Below are 19591 nucleotides of genomic sequence, written 5' to 3'. Positions count from 1 at the left end.
ATGGAGAGGGGGGGGGTTATAATGTGGGTGTGTGGTAATTTAATAGATGATCTTTCAAAAACAAGGAAAATAAAAAAATAAAATTGGGGGGGGGGATTCTGGGGTGGAGCATGGGGGATGGTTTGGGTGGAGTGCATTGTGGTATGTCAGGTAAGTGTTTTTTTGTAAATGTATTGTAAGACTTATCAGGACGGCGAGTTATATATTATAGTAGTCGCGTATGTCTGGTTGATGATAAGGTAAATAACGAAAGCTTTTGACGGTTCACTAAACGTTCTATTTTTCCGTCTTTAAAAGTCTGGATCACAAGGCACACTAAACAAGTTTAACAACATTTGTAAATAAAACGTGAATAATAAAGTACATCTAAGGCTCACCCTTTGACAGTTAATTTCAAGTTGTTTTAATTTGGGTATACTTAGGGTTTAAATTTACGATTTATTTAGATTATATTTTATTTATCTTATTTTTACTTTTTGATGTTGTTGATTCAGAGTTGGAAATTTGAATGAATCTGCCTTCTGAAACTCCTTCTTTTATAGACAGTATCAGCCAATCAGGCAACAGGTTATGAAATCCAGACCAATGAAAACAATCGTAACAAAGTGACATTGGCGTTCTAAAACGAATGATTCCGAGAAAATTTAGCTTCTGATGCAAAACTACAATTATTTACAATTATAATGTGGCGTTTACTTGATATTTTAAAAAGAACAATATTTTATGAATAAAATGGCACCACATATGGTTTCAATAGACAAAAATATGATATCAAACGCCGCGTTTCCCAAATAGACAATGACAGCTTCCAAACAAGATGGCGGATGCGAATGACGTTTGACAAGTAAGTTCACGTGAGAAAACTGCAAAAAATTGCATTACATACATTTACATTAACAATCTCATTTAGCCATTAGGCTATATATAAAGGGTGACCTTTTTCAGAATCATACTTATTTTAAGTATTAGCAAAAACTGCAAAATAACAACACATCAATAAATCATTAAATACAGTTTCAACAGTTCCCCAGTAAATTACTGGTGAGTAAAATCTCATTTTAACTATTATATTGCATAGGCTATATTAGCCTAACATTGATACTTGGGCAATGGCCAAGTAACCATACAATAAATTATATGAGTCATAATAATATTGCATTTGCAATATAAACATAGCCTATAATTATTCATTTAACAACTACTAAGTAAAAATACAATATGAGATATATATTAGAAATTATTAGATGTTTAGAGTTATGGCTTGAGTTCTGTAACAAGTAACTTGTTACAGTATGAATCAAATGTGATCATAAATAAAGAATTTATGGCAATTTAAGCAAAATGTTCAATAATCTAAGTATAAAAGGGGCCATAATTCTGTCAAAATGCTTGATACAGTTGTCTGCTCTTGTTTATAGGTTGGGGTCTTGATGGTGAACACGTATGCAAAATATGAAAGCAATATGTCAAAGGACACGGGCAATATTTGGGGTAGTACGCAAACTTGAACAAAGATTTATCAATAATATGCATATTCTAAGTATAAAAGGTTCCATAATTCTGTCAAAACGCTTGATACAGACGTCTGCTCTTGTTTATAGGTTGGGGTCATAATGGTAAACAAGTATGCAAAATATGAAAGCAATATGTCAAGGGACATTGGAAATATTTGGGGTAGTACGCAAACTTTAACATTTGCATGCTAACGCCAACGCTAACGCCAACGCCGACGTGAGTAGGATAGCTCCACTATATATATTTCATATATAATAGTCCACCTAAAATGGCGAGGTTTGTCTATGAGTAGTTTTATATGTGTCGAGCCGCATATCTTGCAATTATTGTCGAGCCTGTATTAAACAATAGTATGACTTTTTCCGAATAATAGCGCAAACCTCCAAATATCGACTTACACAAACACTTACTTACGTAAAATAAAACATATCAGACACCTTTGTATTAGGCCGAAATCAGTGTAGAGGTACGATTTAAATATATTAAAACTGTAAACTTGCTTAGATTTAACTGATATCACATCAAATCATATAATTGTATGTGTCTTCAAATAGCATTTATATTTTTAACAGTAGTTTCTTAAATATTTAGGAAAAAACGTGGTATATTAGCATTTTATTACGACGCAGTCTCCTTCCGCACATTCAAATCACACATTAATATCAAATTGCGTTTTGTAAATAAAAAATCAAATCGTGATTCATTTGGATTGAGATTTGGTGGCAGACTGTGCTATTAAAAGCAAACGGAGAAACGTCGGTAACATATTCTTACTTTGATTGACGATATGCAAACGGGCTGTCCGATAATTGATCTGGCTCTCCAGAGAGATGGAATTAATAACTTTTCAAGAAAGTACACAATGTTTGTACTGGAACGCTGGCTTATGCAAAACCCAACTTCTTCATATGAGTGTTTTTAAATATACATGTATACCTATATAACACGACTTTTCGAAGTTATATAAGAACAGGGAACAATGAGGATTACATGTAATGAAAATTATTGGAACAAATAATTAAATATGAAAATAATCAGGAAATTTTAGATCACAGCCTATAAGTAGGAATGAATTGGCTGATGAAAATGGACAGACACACATACTAATTATTTGAAGCGTTGAGTGTTAACCGATTGCACACGTTTTTTTAGTTTTTTTTATTGAGATACGATGCTCAAAATTCGGTAAGCACGGTTTAAAACATTTTTTTTATTCATTTTAATTATTAAATACTTACCTGCTATCTCATGCTTCTCCTTTCCAAGGGGAATTAACTAATCCGGAATTTTAACTGGGAATCCGCCACCTCAATACCGTAATACAGGCCAGGTTAAACATAGTGCAATGCAACCTAGCCAAAAATCGGTAACCAACCCTCAATATTCTTTCAATGTATATCAATCTCCACGCAGAGTTGTCGTTCCTTGCTCTCACATACACCTCTGCGGAAGGCTCAGTATGCCATTTTGCCCAGAAACTGGGCAAAAACGAACAAACAAAGTACATTTGATTTGGATTTTTTAGGATCAGAGGCAAAAATTATGAAATAGGAATTTTAAATTTACGATACATCGTGCAAAAACTTGCGAGTTTTAATGCAACTCTTTGGAACTATTTTATTGCCCATTTACGCAGATGGAATCATTCCACGCACTTCATAAATGTCAACAATTGAACATATTTTTTATTGAGTGACGGTAGGCATTGCTTCGACGTATGTATGAATGTGGGTTTGTTAACATCAAAAAATCATATCAATTTTATAATATCTAATTAAGACTGATATAAGATATTATGGTATGAGATGGTTTTCTTTAATGCAGTGAATGTAATGTAACCGTCGTGCAAGAGATTGTTGAGTATACTGTAACATCCATGATGAACGCTTGGAATAATCATGACATGAATGAGACGTTTTCATAAAAATAGTCCGTTCTGTACCCATCACACAGGTGAATGTAATGTAACCGTCGTGCAAGAGATTGAATATATATATACAAAATATTAATCAAATAGCGGGGTGGGAGGTGGGACTTACCGATAGCAGGTAAGTATTTAATAATCAAAATGAATTTTATTTTAAAAAATTGTTTTAATGTCATACATACTGACCTGCTATCTCATACTGATTTTGCAGCTGCGGTGGGAAGTTTCGTATATTTTTTCCAACACAGTAGAACCCATAAACAGGGTTATCAGCTAATGATAGCAAAACCCTAAACAAGGGTAATCAAGTAATCTTCGTTAAAACGGTTTTAATTATGACTTCTCGGACAAAGTAATATGTCTATGTCGTAAAGAAGACACTACTATTAGTGAAACCACAACAAGCCCAAACATATACGAATTGTATTGTTGGCACTTCAGAAAACGAAGATAAAAAGATGACAAAGGTGGTCGGATTCCTCCAGAAAACAGCTTAGAGCACGTCAAAAAGTGGGCTGTGATTAATATATGTCCACATAACAGACAGAGCTCTTAATTCATGCGATCAGATCCTAAATAGGAATGAATCCTTAGATAGAGATAAGAGTAACTTGCCTTAGTCGAGGTCTAACCCCGAGAAATAGAAGCCGCAGACACATCTCCCCCTTTTTTAGGGAAATGAAGAGTGTCTTTTGAGAACCTCGAATGGATTTCCGACTAACACTGCTGAGATAGAACTTCAAAGCCCCGATTGTCCATAGAAGTTTATCCTCATCTTCGTGACTACCAGTTTAAGAAAAACTTGAAGGTTTTTTTTAGAAGCCATATAGAGGACTTGATATTAAGCAAGGAATCCTGGCTGACACAACAAAGTGAAGACGACATTATATCCAACTGGAATTGGTCGTATTCAACAGAAAAAGCATGAATTTCACGTCTCTGTATGGTAAAAGCCATAATAAGAAGGAAAATCGTCTTAAATTATAATGGAACTGTTAATAAGCCTGATGAAAAAAGGTTCATAGGAAGATAATTAAGCATCCCAATACATATAACACAAGCCAAAACCGCTTAAGAAGGTAAAGGAACGAAAAACATAGTGTTGACGTTCCATAGCTTGGATCAGTTCCAAAATAGGTAAGAAAGCAAAGAGTTGTGATGACTTACACAAAACAAGGTACACGAAAGCATAATCTCTATCCCTTAATGAAGAAAAGAACACATTTCTTATCATCAAGAAAAAGATGAGAAAAACCTCTATGTATCCAGCAGAGTGATTAAGGTTATAACTATGCTCTCGAATACCCAGTCAAAAAAGAATTTCCATAGAACCTTTATACAGTTCTGATGGAATTATCCTTGCACAAGTAACAAGGATTGAAACTCTAACAGAAAAACGTTCTTCTGTAGAGATAACTAAATAATGGCCAGACATGTAGTGGCACTTGTTTGGATCAGTAAAAACATGTCTCTCTGAGATATGATATTTGACCTGTGAAGAAGTTTCCTGAAAATAATTGTACAGGAGACTTAAAAGGTCGTAGAACCATAATCCCATGGTTCATTAAGTATATTGCATGAAATTATGGCAAAAACTCAGTTATTCCAAAAACTCACTAAGAAGGCAAGAAATTCCAGTTTATTTCAAGTGGACGAATGTATAACAATCGCACACCCTGCTGGATCGATTTCTGTGAACTGCATTATTGACGTTGTTCAGCATATATGGCAAGCGGTTCGACGCATAATCCCAAGAAACTAGGTTTCTCATGAGAACCTAGGTTCTCAAAATGAGAACCTAGGTTCTCGCTTGAAGATTGCACATGGCGTCAAGAACCCAAGTTTTCAAATGAGAACCTAGGTTTTCATGAGAACCTAGGTTCTTATTTGAAAACCAAGGTTCTCATGAGAACCTAGGTTCTCATTTGAAAACCTAGGTTTTCATGAGAACCTAGGTTCTCAGAATGAGAACCTAGGTTCTCATGAGAAACCTAGTTTCTTGGGACTATGCGTCTAACTGCTTGCCATATCCGTGGTTTTCATTTGGGAACCATAGGTTTTCAGAGAACCTAGGTTTTCAGAGAACCTAGGTTTTCAGAGAACCTAGGTTCTCATTATGAGAACCTAGGTTCTCATAGAACCTAGGTTCTCTGAAAACCTAGGTTCTCATGAGAACCTAGGTTCTTTGAAAACCTAGGTTCTCTGAGAACCTAGGTTCTCTGAAAACCTAGGTTCTCTGAAAACCTAGGTTCTCTGAGAACCTAGGTTCTTAGAGAACCTAGGTTTTCAGATCCCTAGGTTTTCAGAATTACGCGTCGGACGGCGTAAACTTGCTCGTTTGGAATACGGGACACATTATTTAGGGCGCAGGATCAATGGGGTTCACATATGATTACACACGGGCTGGACAGAATGAAAACACGCCGTTAAGAACTTTATTTTTGCAGATATCTCAAGTTATTGAAATATGTTTGCAAAGTCTTTAGCGCATAAGTTTTTCTTGCAATGTTGCCGATATCTTACGATTGAATAATACATTATTACACATAATCAATAGAGATAAAACTTTATACCATACTGATTGCTTCCTACATGTAGGTCACATACATACTTAAAATAGAAAACTGTACCGTACAGTCGTTTGAGGCCCGAACAAGGGAACTGAATATTTGAAACTCATTCAATGCTGTAACAATGTATTATGTAACGATTGATCTGAATTTTTAGTCTCAAAATAATATTTACAATTAAAGATGTATTTCATAAACAGTTCAATTTTTTATTAACGCGTTCAGACCAATGTCGACCGATTACTTTACTAATTTCATTCCTCAAGAACACCCATGCACGGAAACATGAACAAGAAGCGGTCACCAACGGCTAATGCCTGTTGTCACAAATATTCAACAGATAAGTTTCGTAGAATATTACTGAGCATTGTCTGAACATTGTTCAGGAAATGCTCTTGGGGAGAAACATTCACGGTTTCACGCCTATTTCTATTCATTTTACACATATGCCGCCAGCGTGTACCAAGCAATGGGAGACAACTGGAGGTTAATTATGGCAAGCGGTTCGACGCATAATCCCAAGAAACTAGGTTTCTCATGAGAACCTAGGTTCTCATGAGAACCTAGGTTTATGAAATCCCAAGAAACCAGGTTTCTCACGAGAACCTAGGTTCTCATGAGAACCTAGGTTCTCATGAGAACCAAGGTTTATGAAATCCCAAGAAACCAGGTTTCTCATGAGAACCTAGGTTCTCATTTGAAAACCTTGGTTTACGCTTGAGAACCTAGGTTCTCATGAGAAACTAGGTTTTTCATGAGAACCTAGGTTCTCATTGACACATAGAACTTAGGTTCTCATTCTGAGAACTTAAGTTCTCGTTTGGTATCCTAGGTTTTCACAAGAACCTAGGTTCTCATTTGAAAACCTAGGTTCTCATGAGAACCAAGGTTCTCATTTGAAAACCTAGGTTCTCATGAGAACCTAGGTTCTCATTCTGAGAACCTAGGTTCTCATTGTGAGAACCTAGGTTCTCATGAGAAACCTAGTTTCTTGGGATTATGCGTCGAACCGCTTGCCATAAGCATACCTGTTGTTTAGCATACCGGTATATACTGCGATCTACGATCGCATAACGCTCATAACTAGCGTTAGATGATAAACAACGTTTTTCGATATACTATGCATCAATTTGTGTACGCCATTGCAAAATCACTGCCGCGCATGCGCAATTACATTTATTTGAACCCAACGGAAAAATAATTCGACAGAAAAAACTGCAAGACAAAACGTCCAACAGGGCGTTGAGACGACCTGGTATGAGTAAGACGAAAGAGAAAATTCGTTGCTCTTGCAAAGAACGAATAAGTTCCTGATTTCCAGGTACAAGGAGTGATAATATGATCACCTCCGTGTCTGTAAGAAAACCACGACCGATGTGTGATAGTTGAAAACATCATAAAAGAATCGTGACGGGAATTGTGAAAATGTGTTGTAAATGAAAAACAGCTAAAAAGAATTTTCGCTTTTCAAGATGTAGATGTGCAGGTGATATTCATTAGGATACCACATAATTGAGAAAATCAAGATACGTTGTTCTATGTGATCGTCCCTAACCTTCTCTGCTCACATCTGTATAAGATATGAAGAAGGTTGTGGTAGAATAAACTATATTCTTGCCAAGATAATCTTCTAGTCTAGACACCACTGAATAGTGGTAAATAATGACAAAAAGATGGAAATCTGTGTCATTGAATAATCCCGAGATTAATACAATTAACTTAAAAATAAAGCTGAAACGTACGTAAGAAAATACGTCTCAGCAGAAAGACCGGTGACCGGACCGTTAAAAACCGACCGGTGGCCGGAACCATTAGTCAAGGATTGGTAGGGAAAGAAATCACGACAAGCCGAACTTTCCCAATCCCAACACACTTGAAAATTTGTAGAATAGGAAAGTGCTTAACACTTATAAGTTTATGAGCTATCTAGAGTATATAGCCTCTTCTTGAACCAATAAAGGGCGCCTTTAAAATCCTGGAGAATACAGGTCGTGAAGTCATCGATTTGCGAAGTACGGAAATATGATTGACAGTGGTCTCTCCGGAATCGGAGTTGTGATGGCAGAAAAAGGTGAAAACCCTAGGAGTTACCTTAAGGGGATCCACCCTTGCCGGTAAAATGCTTGGAAGTCTTCAATTCTGACTTGATTAATCCATTTACTTCAAGACTCCTAACCGGGACGAATTCCGAAAGGAATACGACCAGTTATAGGAAGACGGCCTGTTATGGTCAGAAGTGCAATAGAAGAACTTTAAGATGTGGTCCCTCCAGATCCTAGCTAAGATCTGAGTTCAATAGCACCCAAGCCATCTACAAGACTGTAGCCGCCATGCGGTCAATCTGATAGGCAATCCTATGTATCAGAACTCTTTTTGATTCCAGTAGCTTAAAATTATGCACTGTCGTAGGAGCAATAGAAAAGCAGAAGTCGATACGAAATGTCGTCTTGCTAATCCTGCTAGCGTCACTTATGTGTCCCAAATGTTCCGTGACACTGACTGCACAGTATGTAGCCGACAGGTAAAGGCGGTTAAAACAATTCATCCTTTGGGTCTCGAACATATTTTAATAGAGGTCAAATAGTAATGTTCGATCTAAATGCTAGACTCCGAGCCCGCTTCAGCCGATCTATCAGCAAGACCAGTAGTCTGCATGAAGCCGGTTGAGATCTTCTAGTCTTAGTAGGTCATACCCAGCACCAGAATGGATAGCTGGTCAGGATAATCAACCATGGACCAAGTCAGCGGAGATGATTTGGTAACCAACGGCCGCCAGTAGAACATCAGTATTGAAAAACACAAAATGTCATGTAGATTGTTGAATGCATAAAATATAGTATTCAATACAATCATAGCCAGGGTATACAACTAGGTAATGTAGACGATACCCTCGATATTATAAAATTGACCGATGAAAACACAGTGGAATACCGGTGATTGGTAACTGGTGAACGAACCGGACCGGTCAATGACCGGTAACTGTAGCCAGGTGAACGGACCAGTCATAAATGACCGGTGACGTTACCAGTTACCAGACCGAAAAATGGTGGAATCCATATGGTCTGATATCAATGTCAAGCACTGCTCGGAAAAGAAGATCGTCACTAAAGCAGACGACAAAGATTCATTCGATGACGAAGAAGAGGAGGAAGAATAGTCCGATGATGATACAAAAGAAGATGAGAAAAAATAATCCGCTGATGATGAACGACTACTTTATCTGACCGGTGACCAGTGATCGGTGATATGACCGATGAATGGTGACCGATGTCCGGTGATCGGACCGGACCGGTATAATATAACTGCGTCAGAATGGAAATATCTGGTGCAGAAGTATGACCATCCACGAAGTCATCTGATAATGTTAACCGGAAAACAACGCTAGATTATCAGTGTTAATAGGCATAAAGTGTCATTGTAGTCGTAGTGGAGACATGAAAACCTAATCCCGAAGCCTGAAAGTTTAACGAACTAGTGTTCGTATACAAATACGGCTCGGTGACTGCAACATGTGTGGATGCCATAAGAAAAACCATCACACGTGGAATGGAGACATGATATTCCTAAAGGAATAAAATGGAGAACGTCGATATGACCAGTAGGTTCATTAACGCCTACGTGAGAAGTGGCGACATCCCATATAACTGCGATGTCGAAATATTGGTCGGCTACGCTGGAAATATTGTCTCCTACAATATTGTCTCCGTGAGCGTTGATGTGATCGCTTACGAGCGTATCAACGCCGAGAACTGCTCAATGAAGGAGAGATATGTTCGATAACTATTCTGTTGTGCTCAATTAAGTCCGATGTTGTCTACGTGAAGGTTGACGACGTCCTTGTTTCCTGCGATGTCGAGATCTGGATCGGCTGCGCTGTCGAGATGTTGATCGGCTGCGATGAGACCGAGATCTTCTAGAATACCGTCTCTGTGAGTGACGGTGTGATCGCTTACGAGAGCCCCGACGATGAGAACTGCTCGACGAAGAAGAGCGTGTCCGATGTCTACTCCTTGATGAAGACGATGCATTCGACGACGAATAGGAGGAAGAAGAAAAATTCAATGATGAAGACCGAGTTCTTCTTCTTAACCGGTGACTGGTGTTATCGGTGGTAGGTTTAACTGATGACTGTTGACCGGTGACCGGACCGGTGATGAATGACCGGACCGGACTGGTGATCAATGACCGAACCGGACTGGTGACATGACCGGACCGGTGACATGACCGGTGACCGGACCGGACCGGAGATCAATTACCGGACCGGACCCGTGACATGACCGGACCGGTGACATGACCGGTGACCGGACCGGTGATCAATGACCGGACCGGACCGTTGACCGTACCGGACCGGTGACCGGCCGGTCATATCATGACCGGACCGGTGACCGGCCGGTCATATCATGACCGGACCGGACCGGTGACCGGACCGGCCGGTCAGACGTCGATCAATGCAGAGCCAAAGGTCCGTGATCAACGTCCCCGGTGACGTACCGGTCATATCATGACCAGTGTTGTCACCGGATAATGACCGTATGGCGGATGCCAAATGGTCCGGCATTGGTCGATGTCCTTGACCAATGCCATCGGGCAAAGACCGGCTGACGGGTGTCGCCATATGGTCTGATGTTGACTGACTGTCTAAGAGACTTGGCATAGTACGGTCACCATCGTGTCCGATACCCGGTGACTGATGCTGCAACTTGTTATCCATGGTCTGCGAAGTCTTCGGGTATTTATCCACTCTTGTTTCTGCGACCATCATGTAGTCGAATATATGATAAACAAGAGCAAAACATATTCAACCATAAACTGGTCACAGACCAGATTATCATACGGCACATAAAATCATTATTTGACCATAATGAAAATTATAATAATACTGCCGTAGATCATAAATCAAACAAAAGTTTAATTCAAAACAGAAGAAAAATAAAATGACGATCAATTAGATTGTCATTCAGAGCGTTAAAATCATTGTTGCACACAATGGCAAATGATAAACAATCTGTCAATAGAAGAACACGCTTTGCACGATCTCGTTACACATTAGAAGAACATGCTTTGCATGTTCTAGCAATGTATTAGAAGAGCACGGTTTTGCACGTGGTCGTTCGCGCCTGAAAACACCCAGCATGGTAAAAATAAACCATTGTTCGATAAAAACAAGAATGGCTTACCTTTACAAATGAAACAAAATCCATTAAATCCACATACATTAATCGGAATGAGAAATAAAAAGATAAATAACACAATTTATCAATTCAAAACCCCAATCAACCAAGTGAAATAAATCGAAAAACAATTTTCAATTCAGAGCCGTAAAAGACACGTATACACCTGGTCGATCCGGATAGAATATTGAGGGTTGGTTACCGATTTATGGCTGTGTTGCATTGTACTATGTTTAACCTGGCCTGTATTACGGTATTGAGGTGGCGGATTCCCGGTTAAAATTCCGGATGAGTTAATTCCCCTTGGAAAGGAGAAGCGTGAGATAGCAGTTCAGTATTTATGACATTAAAACGTAATACCTTATACAGAACCCCTTACTTTTTAATCAGCTAATAATATACAAGAGTATCTACTGGGGCGGGAAAATGTCGCCAGTATTATTAGTGACAGTTGTAAAGGCCAAGAAAGGTAAACAGCGGGGTTAAACAGCTACGCCGAAAAAAAGTACCTGCGACAAGGCTTCTCTCTACGTCTTTGCCATTGGGTTCCACTATGAAAACTTAGAAAGAAAATCACACCATATGACAAAATACATACAATTAATATAAGAATGCATGTATACAATTATAGAGAATTCCGTAAAATTACAGTCATCAAATTACTATTTAAATAATTTCGTAAAACTATACAACCTGTATTTATGAAGCCCAAGTAATTGCATGATTTAAACAACTTAGATGGAACACGATTTTGAAGATAGCTTACAGAATCCCATTGAAACATTTAAAGCCGTTATATTGTTTGACACAACCCTACCTCTAATATCGGGCTTGATTGATTTCGCGGCAACAGCTATACCAGCCACCATGCCGCCGCCACTTGTCGGAACAAGAATGGCGTCGAGTTGTGGAATTTGCTCTAAGAATTCCACAGCGATGGTTCCCTAATTTAACAATTAAGTCAAGGCTGCATGCTACACAATATCACAGGAGGTTAGCGCGTGGCTATGATATTAATAAGTAAAAAAAATGTGCACGATATGATAACAAAAAACATATACAATGTACAATCACATTCTTTTAAAAGAATCAGCAAAATAATGTTTTAATTAGGTCGTATGTTGCGCTTGAATGCTTCTTGAAATTTCGAATGAACGTTATAAGGATTTTTTGAATACTCATTTCGATAATTGAAACATGATTGAGATCAGAATATTAGATTGGGCACTGGTGGGTAACCACAATACGAACCTGTCCAGCAATAACGTCGAGATCATCATACGGCGGAACGAAGTGGTATCCTTTATCATTTGCAACTCTGTCGCAGGTCTCTTGTCTGAATGTTTATAAAACTGATGTTTAAAGGAACGTTTTCACAATTTTCGTAGTTAAAATCAACTAGTAAAACTATTTGGAATAGTTAAACAAATTAAAATTACTAAGAACAAAATGCCGGTTCTAAGGTTGTACCCATGACTTTTAGAAGCAAAAGCTCATGCTCTACCATAAGACCACACAAGCTATCAAATGAGTCGCGTTCTGAGAAAACTGGGCATAATGCATGTGCGTAGTGTCATCCCAGATTAGCATGTGCAGTCCGCACAGGCTAATCAGGGACGACACTTTCCGCCTAAACATGATTTTCGGCAAGAAGGGACTTACTTGAAACTTAAAATACCATAAAAGCGGAAAGTGTCGTCCCTGATTAGCCTGTGCGGACTGCACATGCTAATCTGGGACGACACTTTACGCACATGCATTAAGTCCAATTTTCTCAGAACAAGACACAAATTAAGGTTATGTAAAAAGCTGTATCTGTAGTACACGTTTTTGCTTAAGTATCGATTTAAAAAGTTTAAAAAGCTTTTTTTCTTATTTCGATTGATGATTTTCAATTAACGAATATATATGCTTAACATTTTTAGTCAGGAGTGTTATTGCGCTTGTTTAAATATAATGCGCGAACTCCTTTTTCAATCTAGGTCAAATTAAAAAGAATTGACATTTCTGAAAACAGTGAGCCAGTCCATTTAAAGAGCACCGGGGTGTAAATTTTTAATTGAATGTCTTAGATATTTTGTCAATGAAAAAACAATAACTTAATATCGTGTAATTCTGATAAAACAATACAATTGCTTTAACTAAGAAGTCAACCGACCTTGAAATCGGCGTCGGTTCACATATGACAACATCTGCGCCATAACCGCGTATCGCGTCTAACTTTACTGTAGGGCTGGTGTTCGGGGCTACCACCGCACATTTCAACCCACGTATTTGTGCGGCCCATGCCAGGGCTTGCCCATGGTTGCCGCTGCTGTGTGTTACCTGCAGAATTTAAATAAAGAATAATTTTATGATAATATAGCAGCCAATGTCAAATTGTGACTTTTATGTACACACTAATAAATTATCAGGAACACGAGTGCGTTTGATAATGAATATTAGTATAACAGCACGGTAGTAACGAAGAGAAGCTTAAACAAATTAAAACACAGTGACCACTTAATTATCACACTAAGGTGTATGGTAACAAAGCTGAAATTACGTTCATAAATGAAAGATAAATGTTCGATCTAAATAACTTTTTACCTACCACCCCTGGTATAGACCTATTTGATTCGAGCAACGCTGTCACCTGTAAAGCAATAAACAACGATTGACTTTTAGATAATCTACAATCCATTTATTGACATATCCGAGCAATTATGAACAAATCCTGTAAAATGCAGAATGCTTAAATGCATCCAAACTGCTAACGATTAGGTGGCATCTTTCCGAGATAACTTTCAACACTCATCAGTGTAGAAACGTGATATCTTCTTGGTTCAAATTGCTTCCTGTTATAATGTCGCTGCCATTTCGTTTTGTTTTTCTTCAAAATGTCTTACAGTACATTTAAACAACTTAAGTATTTTCTAGAAATTGCTATCTTCTATAGCCCTTGATTACTTATAGCATGGTCAGAATATTTCATGTGTAAAATTACAAGTTCTTTTTTAACGCCTTGTTGTTTATCATCATTATTCTGGTCATCACAGCAAGAACGTACTCGTTGTTGTGACTCCTTAGTGTGATCAATGTTAATCTTAAATACAAGGCCCAAAGTCGCTCACCTGAGTTACAAATGAACTGACCAGTTCTGTGCAGCCCAAGATATCATACGAACAAATGTTCTCACCAAGTGTTATGAAGATTAAACTATAAATGTGACTTTTAGAGTGTTAATTGTTTTGCCATAGCCATATCAGGAACAATGCCGCGGCCACTGGCGGCCATTCTTTTCAACAGAACATAACTATTTGCTTACTCATTCAAGCTATAATCAGATCAAAAGTTCTGACCATAAAGACTGAACTATAAACGTGACTTTAAGAGTGTTAACAAGGTTTTACTATTGCAATATCAGGAAAAATGCCCCACCCTAGTTTCCATGTTTTTAACAAACCATAACCATTTCAAACTCGTTCAAAATATCATTAGAACAAAGGACTTAGCAAGTTTCATAAAAATTGAACTATAAATGTGAGTTTTAGTGTGTTTACAAGGTTTTACAATAGCCATATCAGGAAAAATGCCCCACCCTAGTTTCCATGTTTTTAACAAACCAAAACCATTTTCGAACTCGTTCAAGATATCATTAGAACAAAGGTCTTACCAAGTTTCATAAAGATTGAACTATAAATGTGAGTTTTAGAGTGTTAACAAGGTTTTACAATATCCATTTCAGGAAAAATGCCCCGATCCCTGTCGGCCATGTTTTTCAACCCACCCGAACCATTTTCCAAATAATTCAAGATATTATTGGGAAAAATCTTCTGACCAAGTTTCATGAAGATCGGACAATAAATGTAACCTCTAGATTGATAACGAAGTTTTGCTATAGCCATATAAGGAAAAATGTCCCACCCCTAGTTGGCATGTTTTTAAAAAACCGGAACCATTTTTGAACTTATTCAACATATCATTAGAACAAAGTTCTGACCAAGTTTCGTGAAAGTTGGACTATTAATGTCAATTTTAGAGTGTTTACAAGGTTTTACCATAGCATTTAAGGAAAAATGCCCCGCTTCCTGTCGGCCATGGTTTTCAACCATCCGAAACCATTTTCGAACAAATTCAAGATATAATTATAACAAATCGTCTGACCAAGTTTAATGAAGATCGGAAATAAATGTTGCCTCGAGAGTATAGACAAGGTTTAACTATAGCCGTATAAGGACAAATGCGCTGTCCTTGGCGGCCATGTTTTTCAACCAGCCTGTATCATTTTCGATTTCATCCAATATACCTTTAAGACAACTATTTTGACCAAGTTTTTTGAAGATCGGCTAGAGTTTTAAAAGGTTTTACTAAAGCCATATAAGGAAAAATGCCCACCCCATTTCGGCCATTCAACCAACCAGAACCATATTCGAACTCGTCCACGATATAATTTGAACAAATCATCTGATCAAAGTCATGAAGATCGGAACCAAATGTGGTCTCTAGAGTGTTAACAAGGGTTTACTTTAGCACGCTCGGTATGCGGATACTTTGATAACAGATGGCACTTCGATACCAGATAACAACATCAAAGTACTGACAATACTGGTGTGACGATGCTTTTGAAGAGGATTGATATAAAAGCATCTATTTAAGTTTATCTAAATCACCACAATTGTGTATGTGGGTACGAAAATTTTGGGTAGGAAAAAATGGATACGACAATTTTGGGTACAAAAATTATGCAAGAAAAATTGGGTACGAAAAAAGATTTGGTTTCGAAAAAAAAAATAGGAAAAAAAATCGGTATGAAACAAAATGGGTACGAAACAAATTGGGTACGAAAAAAGTAGGGTACGAAAAAAAATGGGGGTACGGGGTAGTAGTACCATTGGGGAACTTGATCTATTCAGCGAAACTAGGAGGCGGGTTACATTCTCGATCAAATATGACAAGAAATATCTTTAAAAAGATATTCGACGTGTATTTTCTGTACAACTTATCTTAAAAAAACGTTCTGTTACAGTAAAACGTTTGTGGGTTATAACATTACGTTTCAGCATATAAATTCAAAACTTGACATGCTCTTTAATTACACCATGCTCCTTAATTTCACATGTATATCATACCAAACTTTATATTTCGTTGTTTCCTTTCCTAAGTTAATGATGCTGTGTGTGCGAACGTGATTTCACATGCCCATGTGCATGAACATATAATTTTTCTCTTTTGATTATTGTTTTTTCTCTCTTATTCAAGAAGCTTAGGCATGTTCGTTCGTTAAGTACGGCAATAATTTGATGATAATTCCCGAAAGTAGGTATGAGCACATAGTCGTAAGAGCACTTGAATACGTGAGTTTGCCCATGAACACATGGTAAGGTTAGCTAAATCTCCGCGATATAACCTAAAATGTGTTAAAAACAGCAAACAATGTCCAACAAACGAATGATTTATCAAACATAATATGTGCACTGATGTGGCACTGTAATTTCTGTTTGAAAAGTTTATTAAATATGCAAAATGAGAAAGCACGCATAAGAGCGAGTTTCACAGATATCATACAGCTATTATGCTGTTTATATACCATAGTCGCTACAACGTTTACAAATGGCAGGTTGGAAAAAATTCGTTTTCTTTACACTCATGATCGCGTTGAAAGTTAATTATACATGTTTTAATTCGCAATTTATTTACTAAATCAAGACAAATGTAAAATACAATACAGAAAATGCATAATTGTTTCATTGATCTATAAACATATAATGGATTGAATATAACTGATTAAAAATTAACGTTTTCAAACTATTATTAAATATTTTTCCCAGAATATGCTGTCCTATCTATAGCTGAGCTTCCTATACCTTATAATAATAATCAGCAAGGTATGCCGATTAGAAAAACCGAACTATCTCAATCGGACTGGCTCGGTCTTTTACATAGGTCGCCATTGTGAAGAATGTTTTTATTGTATGATAACTTAGACGAGCTGCTTCGCAGCATCGTCAAAAAGCCACGCGCGAGAGGTAAGTTCATCAAAAAAATTAAGTTATATCATACAGATAAGTTTTTCAGACAAGGCGCATGTCTTTATATTGAGCTCTACTTATAGGAAGCACTTCCCTTTACACTTCCTTTTCCCTTTAATTATCATATTCCGAAAGGATAAGAACATGTTTCGGTAATTCGTTTTTAATTTACGTCAGTACATACATTTTTAGCTCACCTGAGCACAACGTGCTATTGTGATCGCCTTTTGTCCGTCGTTCGTCGTGCGTCGCGCGTTGTGCGTCCTTTGTTAACATTTGCCTTGTGAAAACTTCAGAGGCAACATTTATTGTCCGATCTTCATGAAACTTGGTCAGAACATTTGTCATAATGATACCTCGACCGAGTTCGAGACAGGGTCATGCTGGGTCAAAAACTAAGTCACTAGGTCAAAAAAAGAAAAACCCGGTGAACACTGTAGAAGTCACATTTGATGCCCAATCTTCGTGAACTTTGTCAAAATGTTTGTCTTAATGATATGTTGGTTGAGTTCAAAAACGGTTTCGGTCCATTTAAAAAACATGGCCGCCAGGGGGCGGGGCAGTTTTCCGTATATGGCTATAAAGAAACCTTATGAACACTCTATAAGTCACAATTATTGCCCAATCATCATGAAACATGGTCAAAACATTGGTTTAATTGATATCTCGGACGAGTTCGAAAATGATCCAAATCGGTGAAAAAACCTGGCCGCCAGGGGGCGGGGCAGTTTTCTCTATATGTATATAGTGAAAACATGTGAGCACTCTAGAAGTCACAGTTTTGGTCAAATCTTCATGCAATTTAGTCAGAACATTTGTTTCCTGGATACGTCGGTGGAGTTCGAAAATGGTTTGGATTGGTAAAAAAAACATGGCCGCCAGGGGGGGGGGTCTTTTTCCGTATGTTTAAATAGTAAAAAAAAAGCTTGTGAACACTCTAGAAGTCACATTTTTTGCCTAATCATCATGAAATTTTGTCTTTACATCGATTTTATAGATATCTCGGACGAGTTCGAAAATGGTCATGATCGGTGAAAAAACATGGCCGCCAGGGGGCGGGGCAGTTTTCTCTATATGTTTATAGTGTAAACATGTGAACAGTCTCGAAGACACATTTGGTCCGAACATTTGATTCCTGGTTGAGTTCGAAAATGGTTAAAATCGGTAAAAAAAACATAGCCGCCGGGGGGGGGGGGGGTCTTTTTCCTTATATTTATATAGAAAGGAAGCTTGTGAACACTCTAGAAGTCACATTGTTTGCCTAATCATCATGAAATTTGATCAAAACATAGGTTAAGTAGATATCTAAGACGAGTTTGAGAATGGTCGTGATCAGTGGAAAAACATGGCCGCCAGGGGATGGGGCAGTTTTCTCTATATGTATGTAAGACGCATTTTCCTTATATATATATTTTTTTAATCTGGGTATTCAAAACATGGCCGTCAGGGTGGGTGGGGTTATTTTCTATGTAGGCCTATTGTGAATACTTTGGAACACCTTATTTTCTAAGTCAGTCTTCTCATACCAATAATTTGAAATATTTGCTGAAGAGTTTTAATCTTTGTTACTTTCCATCATAGTCTCTCGGCTGAGCGACCCAGGGCCCTTTGGGGCCTCTTGCTATTTATTGCTTGCTTACTATAGCAGTATTCCACAGGGAATTCTGCATTTCTTATTCACTAAATAGAGTGTGTTATATCTGGTAAAAAGTGTCGAATTATCTGGAATCGAAGTGTCATTATCTTTGAGATGATCGGTAAAAGAAGTGTCCATGAAATTTTGGCAACCGACTCTTAACACATTTGAATTTCCTAAAATACGTTATTAAACTAAAATTTAACATTTTGTAACATTAATGGACATATTGATCTTTTATTTCGATTAGTTGGCATGTTCTTGATTTATTTCCAAGTATTTTTCTTTTGTTGAAATACGTACTAATCATCGAATTCATAGGGATTATCGATGAAATGTTATCTCTTTTTTATAATCTACTCTTTTTTTCACGACTTTCTTGCCCCGGATAACGAAGTACTATACCATTAATCGACCAAACCATGGTACGTGTCTGAAAACCAAACAGAACATAAATGCAAAAAAGCTGAAGAACTCAACTTTCGCGCGTGGCTTTTGTTGTTATCTGGTATCGAAGTGCCATCTGTTATCAAAGTATCCACATACCCGGCGTGTATGTAAGAAAAAAGCCCCTCCCCTTTGCAGTCATGTTTTTCAACCAACCGGAACCATTTTCGAACTCATCAAAAATATATATTTGGGACAAATCTTCTGATCAAGTTTCATGAAAATTGGACAGCAAAGGTGGGCTCTATAGTGTTAGCAATGTTTTAATATAGCCTGGCGGCCATGTTTTTCAACCACTCGTAACCATTTTCAAA

The 19591-nt window shown here is 37.6% G+C and overlaps 1 protein-coding gene across 1 annotated transcript in view; it reads right to left on the bottom strand.

The window, feature by feature from the left end:
* The window catches only part of LOC127834029 (probable serine racemase), a 32731-nt gene that overhangs the window by 10049 nt on the left and 3091 nt on the right, over positions 1-19591 (bottom strand). The window contains exons 2-6 of the mRNA XM_052359592.1: positions 13777-13818; positions 13342-13508; positions 12435-12519; positions 12001-12127; positions 11693-11743 (exon numbers count right to left, since the gene is read on the bottom strand). Coding sequence (XP_052215552.1) covers positions 11693-11743; positions 12001-12127; positions 12435-12519; positions 13342-13508; positions 13777-13818 — 472 coding nt within the window. The remainder of the gene's footprint in view (positions 1-11692; positions 11744-12000; positions 12128-12434; positions 12520-13341; positions 13509-13776; positions 13819-19591) is intronic.

The sequence above is a fragment of the Dreissena polymorpha genome, chromosome 1 (assembly GCF_020536995.1).
Source record: "Dreissena polymorpha isolate Duluth1 chromosome 1, UMN_Dpol_1.0, whole genome shotgun sequence".
Taxonomy (NCBI): domain Eukaryota; kingdom Metazoa; phylum Mollusca; class Bivalvia; order Myida; family Dreissenidae; genus Dreissena; species Dreissena polymorpha.
Note: the sequence above shows the minus strand (reverse complement) of the source record. Positions and strands in the feature narration are given on the sequence as shown.